This window comes from Labeo rohita, chromosome 20 (assembly GCF_022985175.1).
Source record: "Labeo rohita strain BAU-BD-2019 chromosome 20, IGBB_LRoh.1.0, whole genome shotgun sequence".
Lineage (NCBI taxonomy): Eukaryota > Metazoa > Chordata > Actinopteri > Cypriniformes > Cyprinidae > Labeo > Labeo rohita.
In genome coordinates, this window is record NC_066888.1 from 12,716,617 (window position 1) to 12,731,948 (window position 15,332).

General features: G+C 35.1%; 1 protein-coding gene across 1 annotated transcript in view; it reads right to left on the reverse strand.

Annotated features, from left to right (window-relative positions):
* kcnh5a (potassium voltage-gated channel, subfamily H (eag-related), member 5a) overlaps positions 1-14,350 on the reverse strand; it is a 118,323-nt gene extending 103,973 nt beyond the window's left edge. The window contains exon 1 of the mRNA XM_051138689.1: positions 14,198-14,350. Coding sequence (XP_050994646.1) covers positions 14,198-14,270 — 73 coding nt within the window. The 5' untranslated portion in view covers positions 14,271-14,350. The remainder of the gene's footprint in view (positions 1-14,197) is intronic.
* Positions 14,351-15,332: the final 982 nt, after the last annotated feature.

The following is a 15,332-nucleotide window of genomic DNA, read 5'->3' on the forward strand; positions in this document are numbered from 1 at the left end:
ACACTGAATGTATAAATCTTGCAATTCTGACTTTATAATACAAATGCAAGTTTATACCTCATAATTCTGAGAAGAAGTCAGTATTACGTAATTGCAAAAAAAAAAGAGAGAGAGAGAGAGAGAGAGAGAGAGAACTGTGAAAAGAAGATGTGAGAATTCGCAATTACCTTTTTTTATTTTTTTTATTCAGTGGCGGAAATACTATCATCTTTCCTGAAAAAAGTATTAAAGCATTAAATAAAATATAACTGGCCCCAAACTTCGGAACAGTAGTGCATATGTTTACACACATCTTATTTTATCAAAAATATACTAAATATACTAACTACAAAGCAACATGTAGTGACTAATCTCCAAACTTACTATTTAACAAATGAAGGTTTTAAACTGCATTAGTTTTGTAGTTGACCGCAAATTAAAATAAATAATAATATAATTATAAAATAAAACAGCACATGTAACATTTAGTCTAATCGTCTGAGATGACCAGACCCTTTTTTCCAAAGGTTAAACACTTCCCTTTCAGTGGCAATTTGTTGAAAAGAAAAAGACTTGAGTTTCAAGCCCTAATTTGGACTCCATTTGTGGAAACTGCCTTAATCAGTTCATTCTTCCATTTGACAAATTGAATTGCAATGCAGTCTTGACATCAATGTAATTGATACACAGTGGTCTAACCATAGCAGGTGGGTTAAAGACCTGAACATTGTTCCTGCCATTAAAAAGACCAAGTCATCCTCTCAAGTCTTCATTAGCGTTTTAGTGAGGCTAAAGCCAGCTGACTTCAGCCTCCCGACGCAGGTATAAAAATAGCAAGGCAAAGAGGACATTACAGCACCGGAAACAAATCAAGGCACAAATTGTTACAGAAATGTCTGTGACAATACAAATCCTTACACCCACAAACAGAATCATCTTTGCTCACACACACACACACACATACACAAAAGGCTTTTATAATGCGGCAAAGCTACAGTTCTCTCTGGACACATGCGGTTCCCCCCCTGAGGAAAAGAGAAAGAGAGAGAGAGAGAACGTGGCATTTGACACAGCCATTAAAAAAGGTGGCCTCTTCTCTCCTTCACTGAATAGTCTCCATTATCTCTCCTCCTCCTCCTTTTTCAGTTTGCCTCCGCAGGACCGACTGAAAGAAGAAGCAGAAAGGATAAAGTGAAGTGCTGTCCCCTTGAGGAAGGAGAGTTGAGACTCATTACAGTGGTCTCCACGCCAAGGCCCCTGCCCTCGGATCAGGGGCCAATTGCGAGGAAGTGCTCCCTGAGGATGCGAAAGACCTAGATCCTGTTTGCAGATCGGAGCTCGGTGATATGATAATCGCGTAATGCTCTGTCACTGATGATATATCGCATTCTCAGCCAAGACAGCACGTTCAGACTAATAAAGTCTCTGCCAAGAAGTCAAGCATTAATAACTAATATGGAAAAGGAGTTCAGGCGAGTGGAGCAGGACAGTGTACAGTCACATTCACTGCATAGCCAATACAGGAAAACCTATGTGAGGAATGAATGGTGTTTCAGTGAAATATAGTTTTTATATTTATAGTTTTTATTCTATTGCATTTTTAATTCTGTTTCTATTTTTTAATTTACTTTAATGAAGCCCCTAAGGAGACAAAATGGTGATGAAAAAAATTAGGTGGGAGGGGGGAAAATTGCATTTCAATGCATTTGTGGTCATATGCGCAAGCTTTGCATTCCCACAACAAAATCTGTGTTTGATCGTAACAGGATTATTATAGCTAACAAAAAATAAAAACATATTTTTACAAAAATATATATTTTCTAAAAATTGTCTTAAAATAAAAAAATAAAATAAAAAGCTTTGCATTCCCACAAGAAAATTTGTGTTTGATCGTAAAAGGGTTACTATAGTTAACTAGTTAAGAAAACCTAAAATTATATTTCTACAAAAAATTGTTTTAAAATAAAATAGTAAAATGAAAAGCTTTGCGTTTCCACAAGAAAATTTGTGTTTTCTCCTAACAGGGTATAGTTAGAAAAATTAACATTTATTACCAAAAAAAAATTGTTTTAAAATAAAAAATTTAATTTAAAAGCTTTGCGTTTCCACAAGAAAATGTGTGTTTGATCCTAAAAGGGTATAGTTAACAAAAAGTAAAAGTATATTTTTACCAAAAAATAGTTTTAAAATAAAACAATAAAATAAATCTTAACTAAATTACAGCAAATTATATATATATATATATATATATTTTTTTTTTTTTTTTTATCGTAACAGGGTTATTATAGTTAACAAAAACTAAAACTATATTTTTACAAAAAATTGTTTTAAAATAAAACAAAATAAATCTTAACTAAATTACAGCAAAATATACTTTTTTTTTTTAAATAAACTTTTTATTTTAGCTAAAATGTCAATGACAAATGCCAGCAAAAACATTTCTCATTTTATTTAGTTTACCATTATGTACAAAAATAATTCAAACTTTAACTGAAATTAAAATTAATTTAAAATTATTTAGACATATTTTAAAAATAAATGACAACTGACAAAAACACAAACCGAAGTATTAAAACTTTGACAAAAATTACAATTAAAAATATAAAAATAAAAACTCAAAATATATATTTTTAATACTATCTCAGTGATACTAAAATAACACAGTTTTGCAAAAGCATAGAAATATAAATACAAAAAATATATACAAAACTTTTTTCCCTATCCACATTCCTATGTCCCCTTAGGGGCAAGTTTTAAATCTATCATTATTAGTTTTAGTTTATTGTTTATTATTTTTTTCTTTATTTAATTTTACTATTATAGGGCTGCCAAAGTTAATTTGCTAACTGGTAAAATGTTTTAATTGTTCAATTATATTTCCAAAAACACATTAATAGTATTGTTATCTAGTGGAATGTTTCATGTATACAGGTTATAAAGGTTTCAAGCATTATATTACACCATTAATCAAAAAAATAAAACTTAAAAAATTAATTTGTGGCTATTTTTATTTTTTAAATTTGCAATCTGGTGGCATAAAATGTATTTTAAAACTTACATTTAGTTTCAGATTTCCCAATGTTTTTATAAATCACTGTCTGCAATAATGTAGTGAAAAAAATAAATTATTAAATGTATTCATACAGAATAAAAACTAACAGACAAAAAACTGTTGAAACATTCTTTAAAATCTCTTTTGTGAACTACACCTTTTAGAATTCAAAGCCTGCTTTATAAAGTAATGCAGTACACACACAGATCCGCCTTAAGGCAAAAAGAGCACTCGTTTCACAGGCCTTGAGAGCACACAGCTGTTTTGTCTGGCGGCATGTAAAATCAATGGAATATTGAGACTAGAAAGACTTTAATCTTTATAATCTCACTTGAGGCAAATTAACACTTAGTCTTACCTGTGTCTCTATTGAATTAGTCTTGTTGTTTTTAAGAGCAGCTCATGTCAGCTGATGCAGACTTTAAATAGCCCAAGTGGTTGTAACATACACATTGATCACACTTCCAGATCCACGTGAAGCCTAAGGCAGTCCGTCAGCGCTTTATGTGTATTATGGGATGCTGCCGAAAGCTTATCGTGTAAATGGTGAATAAGAGGCATATTGACAGCGATGAAAGACTTAGTGATGTGCGTGCCAACCCCATGTGGGAGGCCAACAGACAGCTGCTAGGCTGCTCTCCACAATTCCACAGCAGCATGTTTACTGGAAAAACATCTCATACAAGCACTCACATGGCCACCTTTACATATATACGGGTCATTCTATAATTAGGGGTACATTTAGAATTCGACAAGGTGAAGAAAATGTTTTCCTGTTTCCAAAAAACCCAAAAATGACCTTATGTAGCTGCTTTCAAACAATCTATATTGTATAAAGCGCTATATAAATAAAGGTGATCTGTTGGAATATGTGCATAAAATACCATCTATGTTTGCTACGGTCCACCATGTTACCTTTACTGGGTAACACAGCTGACAGGTAACTTAGTTGACATTTTTTGTGTTTTGGGCCTATACTCAACATGGAAGCCTAGAGCTACTGAGCATATGGTATGTTTAGAAACACATTTTCATAAACAAAACATAAGTTTTAATTAAATCGTCTTATTAAAACAAAATGCCATCTATGTTTGCTATACTGTCCTCCATGTTACCTTTACTGGGTAACAGTTGACAGGTAACTTAGTTGACATTTTTATACTTAACAAGGAAGCCTAGAACTACTAAGCATATGGTATGTTTACATACACATTTTCATAAACAAAACATAAGTTTTAGTTAAATTGTCTTGTTAAAATAAAATACCATCTATGTTTGCTACTGTCCACCATGTTACCTTTACTGGGTAACACAGTTGACAGGTAACTTAGTTGACATTTTTAGTGTTTTGGGCCTATACTCAACATGGAAAACTAGAACTACTGAGCATATGGTATGTTTAGAAACACATTTTCATAAACAAAACATAAGTTTAGTTAAATTGACTTATTAAAACAAAATACCATCTATGTTTGCTACTGTCCACCATGTTACCTTTACTGGGTAACACAGCTGACAGGTAACTTGGTTGACATTTTTTGTTTTTTAGGCCTATACTCAACATGGAAGCCTAGAACTACTGAGCACATGGTATGTTTAGAAACACATTTTCATAACAAAACAAGTTTTAGTTAAATTGTCTTGTTAAAATTTGCAGCAATGATACTTATGTAACACTGTTGACAATCAATTAATCCACTCTTGACACAGGTTTGCTAGTTTAACTAATATTAGGGGAAAGAGAAAGAACATTCTAGTGTTTCATCATGTGCTTCTAGAGGAAATATCGTCATACTGCGCAAGCTATGCAAGAATGAGACAAACCATTCCTTTTTTTTGGGGGGGGTTCTAGTGGGTAACTTAGTTGACAATGTTTTTTTGGACACAAATAAAACAAGTTATATCACAATAAACACTTATTATTTTTGAAGCACACACCCAAATGTCTTGTTAACCTAATCTAACTGAAGGCAAAACTATAAAATTTAAATTAATGTATATTTGAAGTAATTTTCATGCTTAAATGCAGATTAGAATGAGCAACTTGTGATATGAAGATCATTTTTGAAAAAAAGATATAGCTTTTTCAACATATAATAGTGTGATTGGGGAAAATATAATTGTGTGCTAGAAAATTAAGCATCAGGGCTTTATATTGATGAAAATATATTCAAAATATACTTCACGGACATGAGATGTATCCACAGTTATATAGAATGACCCACACACATCATTTTCTTCCCCCTTTACTTGTCCACTCACACAAACCCATATAACGGTTGCATTGTCTTTTGCATGCAACATAATAAAATGCACTATCAAAAGTTTATAGTCACAAAAAGCTGCAGCGAGGACCAAATGCTGATCTTGCGCCACACATCAAACATCTGACTAGGCAAGACTAAAATAATCTTGACAATCAATAAACCTCAATGTGTGAAAGGATGATCACTGCACAATGTATAACTAACAGAAGTTTATGCAGCAAAAAAGCCAAAACAATACACTATCCACACAATTTATGGGAGTTTGCAAGTCAGCAACATTGTTCAACAAGAATCTGTTTATTCAGACGACTCTCTCAGGCAAGCAGCGACAACATTCGAGGGGAATATTATTGGCCTCACATGTGTTTTTATGTACTCAAAGTTATTCAATTATCATTTCTTAGCAGGCTGAAAAAATATTACTGGTTGACATTTGCAATGCAGTGCTCTGACAAGAGACGCAGGCCATGATTCAGACTCAAAACTTTCAGGTTTGACAAAAGAGCGAGGTAGATTTATAAATTGCTCTGATTATTAAACCCTGTGCGGGAGAGTCTCTGCTGTCAGACAATTTGTGACCTTTTCTCTGGCTCCATCGCCTCTCGCTGTCTTTCTTTATCTCTCTATAATTCTCTATTCAATTACGGCGTGACACTTTGTGTGTGTCAGCATTTGACTCCATTACTTCCAGCAAGAGGAGAGACGTCCACAGCGTGTGCATTAGGAAATAACCACTGCCAATCTCCGGCCGAAGGTCCTGCCTTAAGCAAACGGCTTTGAGGATAGTTGTCAATTCAATCTCATGCGTGCACTTTACAAAATTCAGACAGAAGGTTCAGACGGGGGCAGACGAACTTTGAGATTTCCTGAGGGCTAATATGTCACCTTTAATAAAACACATTTGTCCAAACTGACAAAGGTTTGCTTCAGATTTAAAATGGCTCATTTTTATTATGATTAAATGCTGTAAAACTTCTTGCCAAGCTGACTTTGGATCAAGCCCAAGGCTATTCAGGTGGGAAACCCCAATCTCGTGAATGATTCACTGTCCTACCATCATGTGGAAATTTTTAAGAAAATGTACTACTGTTCAAAAGTTTGGGGTCAGTAACTTTTTTGTTTTGTTTAATTTATACTTTTATTCAGCAAAGCTGCATTAAATTGATCAAAGGTGATGGTAAAGATACTTAAGGACAGTTTTACTAACAGCTTGCGCCAGTGCAAACTGTTTTTTGGCAACAAAACTGTACTGTCAGGTTTTACTAAAGACACGCAGTGATGAATTAGCGCTGAAAAGCTGTGGAGACAGTTATTTTTGGGCCTGACCTTATAGAATATGCATTTGTAAGAGCTTCCTTCTTATGGGAGGAGACTATTTAAATGAATCACGCATTGCGTTTTACTAACTTTTGTGTCTGTCAAATTTCTGCCATTTGTGCCTTTATTTAATGCCCAAAAAAAGCTTTGCGCTTGAAATGGCTGCAATTATTGTTGCGAGGAGGAGGCACCACAGAGAACAGAGAGAGCATAGTAGAAAAGAAAGGATTTTTTCCACATGTATTAATTTATTCGGAATGGCAGAAGAACACATTATCTGAAACATATCGTTTGCCAAGCCATGCTATTTTTAATTAGCTTCAGGACATAAAATGATTTGGAACCCTCAACTAGGAGTCACGCAATACCACGTCTATCAAAACTTCTAGGAAACCTTAATTTTTCAATTTTTCAATCTTGGTCAAAAAAAAAGACCTTTCAAAAATCTTACCAACCTGAAAAGTTGGTGTAGATAGTCAGCGGCACTACTCTTTTTTCACTTGACTTTTAAAAGGTTAGTGTGACATATTTAAAATGGACATGACTGCAAATGAGTTTATGAGTCATATGGAGCATTTCATAGTATTTTATGGTATTTTTTGGCCTTTTTTTGATCTCAATAGATCTAGTCCCCATCTTTTTTTAACAGGTATATTCTAAACAGCTTCTACAAATTTCATTTTGTGTTCCTCGGAAGAAAGTTTGTAATGGCATTTTGTTTTTTTGTTTTTTGTTTTGGTTGTATGCCAATTCATTGTAGTGTTCATCAGTAACAAAGATGAGAGAAAGCAAAACAAAACAGTTAAACTTAAAGGAATAGTTCACCCAAAAATGAAAATTCTGTCATTAATTACTCACCCTTATGTTGTTCCAAACCTGTAAGACCTTCGTTCATTTTCGGAAAGCAAAGTAAGATATTTTTGATGAAATCCGAGAGCTTTCTGAACCTGCATAGACACCAATGCGACTACCATGTTTTCTTTGCACATAAAAAGTATTCTTGTAGCTTCATAAGATTATGGTCAAACCACTACTGTTTTAACAATGTCCTTACTACCTTTCTGGGCCTTGAATGTGTCAGTTGTGTTGCCGTCCATGCAGGGTTAGAAAGCTCTCAGATTTCATCAGAACTTTCTTAATTTGTGTTTTGAAGATGAACGAAGGCCTGTTTGGAACAACATTAGAGTCAGTATCTAATGACGGAATTTTCATTTTTTTGGGTAAACTAACCCTTTAAGAGAGACAGGTGGTGGATTTTCATACAGCTACCATCCAAAATGGAACACTGGAGATGGTACAAACCCACAAAAACATGGAAACCCATCAAACAGAGTGGACTGGACTGACAACACAGCGATGCTGCAGCAGAAAGAGCAGAGAAGCCTGTACTTTCTGAGGGGGCTGTCAGAGACGTTCTACCAATCTTCTAGGCTAGAAAAGAACATGGTGGTATACCTGGAGCCCATAACAAACAGCTCACCAACTAAATGCTCCCTACAGTAACTCTGCTGCCATTAGGGGGTACAAAGTGTTTTTTCCTGCACTCATCTGCATGTTACTCCTAGCGGTCACTGCTGTGAGAAGTAATGACATTGAACAAGCAAACATTCTTCTATTTTTGGATCCATTAACATAATGCATTCACATCTTTGTGTGTATGTGATGCAATTGCATTGTACGTGTTCTTCCACTGTCTGCGTGGAAGTATGTTGGTGCACCTGCTTCTGGGTGTAAGAATGACTACAGGGAAAGTGGAAGAAGAAACAGATCCTATTAAGATAAACCTATATTTACACAGAGTACGCCATTGTTAGTGCCTGTGATCTTTGTGAAAACGATTTTCTGTTGGCCACTATGGATTCTAAGAATGTAAGAAAAACTATTTTCAGCCTAGATACTGGTTCTTTTTGGTTTATTGAACTCAAAACACAACCTCTCTATTTTGGTAAACAGTGGTTAACACAAAGTCACACTTTCATTACATCTGCGGCTTTCTATTCTGCATTCATATCTCCTCACATGCTTTTCTCTCTGGCACTAGTCTTATGATCTCCTTAATGGTATTTTTGTACTATTGCGATGTTTGGTTCTCTCAAAGGTTTCATTTTACCACACATACTCTACTTTATCAAATCTTCTAGCTTGCCTTTTGTGGTTTATTGCTTAAGCATATGTTTGTACTCTGTCTCATTTATTTTAACTGTATTTTAACATCCCTTTGCTGTTTGTGTGTCTTTTTTCTCTTTGAGAGTATGTGTAGCGTGCCTGTACACCTTACAATGTGACAAGCGTTACAAAAGAGCAAGCTGAAGATGGCCGGGGGCAGCCGTGCTCAGACGAGAAATGGTACATTGCATAAGCCCTATACGCAAATGAACACTTCTAAGAAGGTAGAGGAAAAAAGAGAATAAGTGAACACAAGAAAATGTATAGCACGGCATACTGGAAATAACAACAATAAAATTCTAAATAAAACATAATAAACTATCAGTCAAAAGTTTTTGAATAGTAAGATTTTTTTATGTTTTTTAAGACATCTTTTTTTCTCACCAAGCCTGCTTTTATTTTATCCAAAGCACAGCATAAACAGTGCATTTTTAAAATATCTGTACTATTTAAAACAACTGTTTACTATGTTAATATATTTTAAAATGTAATTTATTCATGTGATTCCAAAGCTGAATTTTTAGCATCATGACTCCAGTCACATGATCCTTCAGAGATCATTCTAATATTTGCTGCTTATAACATTACAAAACATAAAAAAAAAATAATAATAATAAAAAACGTTTTTTAGGGGTTCAAGTGCATAGCACTGAAACCCTATTGAAATTGTTAGAATGGCCAAGGATCAGCAATCTCCACATAAAACTGATCTTGCAGACCAAACCGTAAGTCGTAGAGAATTGAAAGAGATTGGAGAGATGGTAGTACTCACACTACCGACAAGGTCAGCAAGGCTTGCCCCAATCGGCCTGACGGGGGTGCTACAGCCAACAAAAGTATGAAATCGCTCATAACTCCTAAACCGCCAGTCACAGGCTCAAGTGTCTTATGTTGTTGGCATCTTTGGCTCATGCCAGACAACACACACACATGAAATTTCAGGTATTTTGGATTTTTTGAAAAACATACTTTTGCATACAAGTCCTTGGTTTTACGCCTGATCTGAACCAAACCAGTGCAGAAAGATTCTCTGGAGAGTGAATATCAATAATTATTAATAAAAAGTTGTTGCAAAGGGATGCCAAAACGTTTGGAAAGGGCGGGGCCCCTTTACTAAAACTCCTGAACAGAAGGAGATATCTTCACTAAACTCAGAACACTTAAGAGTTCAATCTGACGTCACAGGACAAAAACCTTGGAGCTTGGCCACTTGGTGGCGCTATAAGAGGGGGGAAAAAACATGAAAATGGGTATACCTACACTACCATTTGTCTTATCAACATGAAAATCACTGTGCATGGTCTTGGTCCAAAATGTCAAAATGGTCTATAAGGACATTTGAGCATCTAAAAAAAAACATGGCTGCCGATAAAATTTGAGCACCCATTAGACAAGGTTAACAGAGGCCCATCGGAACAAAACTTGGTGGGCGTGTTTGACTAAAATTTGAAAGAAATCAGCCACTGGGGGTGATATAGCATTTTTCAAGGGGGCATAAACGATTGCACATTCTGTGGTTTTTCCGCACATATACACGATATACACGATTCCTCATTCTGGACAACTTTGCCTCTAGAACCACTGCTGTCAATCAAATTGTATGTTAAATGATTGATTGTAATCTTCTGATGTAAAAAAAAACTCGTCAGTAATTATCAAAAAATATTGAAATTTACCCTTTGGGAAGCTATAACGGGGTCGTTTAGAAAAAGGGCCTGTCCAAATTTACCCAAAACCCAACAAAACCTAAACGAATCCTGGTGAGTACATCCGACAGGTGATTATAAAAAAGCATGCAAAGTTTAAGGAGAGTGGACCATAGCTGGTGCTATAACAGTCATAAACATTAAAAACAATACATTTCTATGGTAAAACCTAGATTTGCCAAAAATGCTTTTTCTAAATCATTGATTTAGGTGGTTACAGGCTTGCTAAATAATGTCTTTTTCCATATGTTTTTAAATGTCTTAAAGCGCTTGAACCCCGGTAATCACTGCTTGCAGCTATTTTTATTACTATTATTATGTTGAAAACAGCTGTTTTTTTTGTTGTTGTTTTTTTTTTCAGGTTTCTTTGATGAATAAAAGGTTCAGAAAAACAGCATTTATCTGAAATAGAAATCAATGTCTACATCATCACTTTTGATCAATTTAAAGCATCCTTGCTAACTGGAAGTATTCAAGTATATCATGTGACACTGAAGACTGGAGTAATGATGCTGCTTCGATTTAGCTTTGATCACAAGAATAAATTACATTTTAAATTATATTCAGCTAGAAAGCAGTTATTTTAAATAGTAAAAATATTTCACATTTTACTGTTTTTGCTGTACTTTGGTTTAAAAAAGGCAGGCTTGGTGAGGGTTCTTTTAAAACCATTAAAAAATCTTCCTGTTCAAAAACTTTTGACTGGTATTAATAAATACCATAAATAATATAATATTTATAATAAATAAATAAATACTGAAACCATGCTATCACATAACTTAACATTACATATGCAATTTATCCCTAGAATGTAAGCCTTAAATGCTGGTAAAATATAGCCGTCCTCAATATTAAAAAGCACTTTTGAAATCATTTAATTTTCCAGTCGGTGAGAAGAACCCTGCTGTCATTGATTAGCCTAACATCAAGCTGACTACAAAAAGCTTCTCTAACACATTAAAACTCAGCACAGTTGTTTCTCTACTTACATAAGAAAATTGGAGGGAAATACGTACTGCTTTTGCTGTTCTAACAATGATATGTAAAGGTAAAAAGCTTTATGAAAGTTGACTTTGTTTACCCCCCAGCTGTGTGTCTCGGTTCTCCTAAGTGGGCTGGAAAAACTCAAACAAACTCTGCTGTCCGCAAACAAAGGAGAAGACCTACAGGGAGGTGTTGGGTTGTAAATGAAGGACAGAGACACAAAGCCTCAGAAACACCTACATCATTTCAACAGCTGCACTCGTGAAAGGCTTCATTATTTTGAGGTGGACATGCTGCGTATGACGATATAAGGTATATGAAAAACAAATTGCTTGAACAATTTCAAAATCTTGTCTGCTTAGAGATTGGATAATTTTTGTGGCTATTACATAATTGACAATAATTCTGAGTTTTGATAGCTTGGCTTATTATGCCCTGTTGTTCAACTTTCCTGCCACGTGCAATGTAAAACGTGTGAGTGTTTTTGGAATTCAACTAAAATGAGAAAAGTGCTGTGGTGCTCCTATTTTTTTCTTTCTGAAAATATTTTTTTGATACCTTACTTTATAAAGACAACATAAAAGACCTCCACTACCCTTCTAGAACCCAACTGAGATCCTGCCAAACTTGTTCCAATTTATCCCTTAATTCACACAGTTCTCACATCCTTTATTTACCACCTGCACACTATTGGCTTTTTATAGCTGTATAATGAGATTGTAAATCATTATCATCTCTACAATCAAAAAAACATTTCACAAGGAGAATTTTGGCATGTTCATCATCTACACATTCTCAATTCTTCACTCCCAAATTTAAAACTGTATCACCATCAGCATGGAGCCTTAGTTGGAGCTGGCAGCATATCGGCAGAAGCTTTAGATACATTTTTAAATGTACCCTGGTGAAACTGTAGAAAGGTAGCCTTTTAATTACAAGCAACCTCTCATTTTTATTCTTGACAGGCTTCCTGATTTTGTCTTTGACTTGTGCCTTGTACTGACGGCTGTAAAAGTCTATTCATCCAGATACAGAATGTATGCACTTCCTTGTAAATTAGTTATTTAAAAAGCCTATGACAAGAAAATAAATGTAAATTTAAACGCAAGAATCAATTATCCAGCCCATTCGGATTCTGTCAGCATATTTGAATTAGTAATGGGATGAGGGGAGGATGTCCAGAAACAATATGAGATCTGCTAAACAACTTCATCTGCACTAGAATTAAATTTTTTCCACTCAGTGCATCGCTTAAGCATTAAACCGTGATCACAGTGACAGCGGAGCTTATAGAATACACATATCAGCATCTCGTTACTACAATGACGGTGATCAAGATTTATAAAAAAACAATGCGAAGCATCTTTCTTAAAAGATGCAAGCTCTGAGTCAGATTTGGTAAAAGAGTGTGTGGGAGATCCAGAGACCCTCGGAGGTCAGAGAGCTGCCCACGGCAAATGTCAGGGCATGGTATTATGAGCTGAGAGGGTACCACATTAAAAAAACAAAAAACAAAAAAAAACACTATCTCTCTCACATACACACACAGTTCATTAGAAAGAACTGTCTGGTCTCAATGCATGCAAAAACACTCACATTTATGTCTTCAACTTTTATGTTTGTGCATTTATGTGAAAAAGTGAAGAGTTCTTAACAGTTTTTGTTGCAGTAATCATGTGTGACCTCTGCTGGTGAGGTCCTTTTACACAAACTCATACAGAACCTGTGGCAGATTCACACGAAAAATGTATGTGACACAAAATGACTCTGCAATTCATGCCACAGGCGACAAGCCTTCCACACATGAGAAGATCCACTGCATTACTTTTAAATTAACTTGTGCTATGAACAAAAGTAATTTTATGATAAACAAGTGAACATTGAACATGCAGGAAAAACCCAGGATGATTCTAGAGCCTCTTTGACTGTTTGATTATTTGTAATTAATAACAATATCAATATAAAAATGAGGAAAGTTCAAAATATACACTGTTAAAAGTGATTACACAGTATAAATAAAATTCGAAAATATACAAATTATTACTTTAAAAAATTAGTATAATAGTCTCATATCCATTTAACCACAATAAACCTGAAGTAACAGTTTAAATGTTTTTTTTATTATTATTTTAAAGTTGAACACGTAGCTGCGTGACGAAATAGTTGTTTGTGTGACTCCTCAGAAAAAAAAAATCCACGCATATTTTACAAGCATCAATTGACGCAAATAAACGTTCCCCTGCGTGAAATTCATCCCGACTGTAGGTTGTTGATGTCATAAAATAATCAAGCATTACTGATGCATTAATACACTAATGCTGTTAATGGATAGCAATAGTAAAGGTAATGTTTTGAGAAAGGATTGAGCAATGTGTTGTTAACTGTGTTTAATTACTATTATTATGATAATGGAGCGGTCATGTTTCGCTCCTGGTTGTTTTGTTTTGCAGCTCTCAGTTTTTATTATTGTTTATTAAGCACTCAGATTATATAGAAGTGACTTTAGATGCGTCTTATCTATATATTTAATCTTACTTTGAAGAGAGAAAAAATATTGGTTTCCCATTTAATGGAAAGAAACTCACGAGATTCACTTTTACGCATAATTACGAGCACTATTAAAGTTAGAAAAAAAGAGAGAGAACTGAAACATATGCTAAGACATCACGAGACTTTCCCCCTTTGCTTTATCAGGTACTGCAATGTGAAGAAAGCGATCATCTTACCACTTGAGCGACGGACAATATTCTCCAAAAAAGTATTCTGTGGTGCCACCAGTCCTCTTTTTCCCCCGTGCATTCTGCGGTCGGGCAGCGTCGGTCAGGCTCGCGGACTTGCTGGAAGCTGGTCGTTAAAGTGATGCAGGCGGGATGGGAATCTATCGGTGGGATGGAGAAGATCATGGTAACGCTGCGCCGTGCCTGACTGGTATGGGTCCTTTGTACCACGGAGCGCTCGCAGTTCTGCAGGCTCCGCGCTCCCCTGGTTTGCGCCTGCGCACTCGCGGGCTGTAACAATAAAAATTGACTGGCACAGGAATCTCGAGCGCGATGCCCGGTGCCATGGAGATAATCATATGCAACAGATGGTGCCCACTGCGCGCGAATTAGTAACATGGACACTCAAGAGTTACTGAAGATGAAGGGAATGTCATCTTAACTGAGCAAAAAGTGAATTTAACAGTTAAAGTGAGTTACTGAGGGAATGTTAGCATTCATAAACGTAAGGGTTTACGCGCAATCTTGAATACATCGGTATGTAGACAGATTTAAAGTAGCCTACGTCGGTATGATGATACCACGTAAGTATTCATCCTGAATATTTTATAAAGCTTTGTTCATTCAAAAATTCACATAATTAACCTGAGGCTAAAGTGCATTTCATCACCATGAGAATATAAAATAGGAACACTGAATAAATTTATTAGCGCTCTCAAACGATTAATCACGATTAATCGCATCCAAAAAGTGTTTGTTTACATAATATATGTGACCCTGGACCACAAAACCAGTCTTGTAGCACGGGTATATTTGTAGCAATAGCCAAAAATACACTGTATGTGACAAAATTATTGATTTTTCTTCTATGCCAAGAAGATATTTTGTAAATTTCCTACAGTAAATATATCAAAACTTAATTTTTGATTAGATTGAACAACTTCACAGGCGATTTTTTTTTTTTTTTTTTTTTTGTGCACCTCCTGATTTTCAAAGAATTGAATCTCGGCCAAATATACATCAATGGACATACATCAGCTTCCAGAAAAAATATTACCCTTATGACTGGTTTTGTGGTCCAAGTTCACACACAAATATATATATATATATACACACTACCGTTCAAAAGTTTGGGGTCAGTACA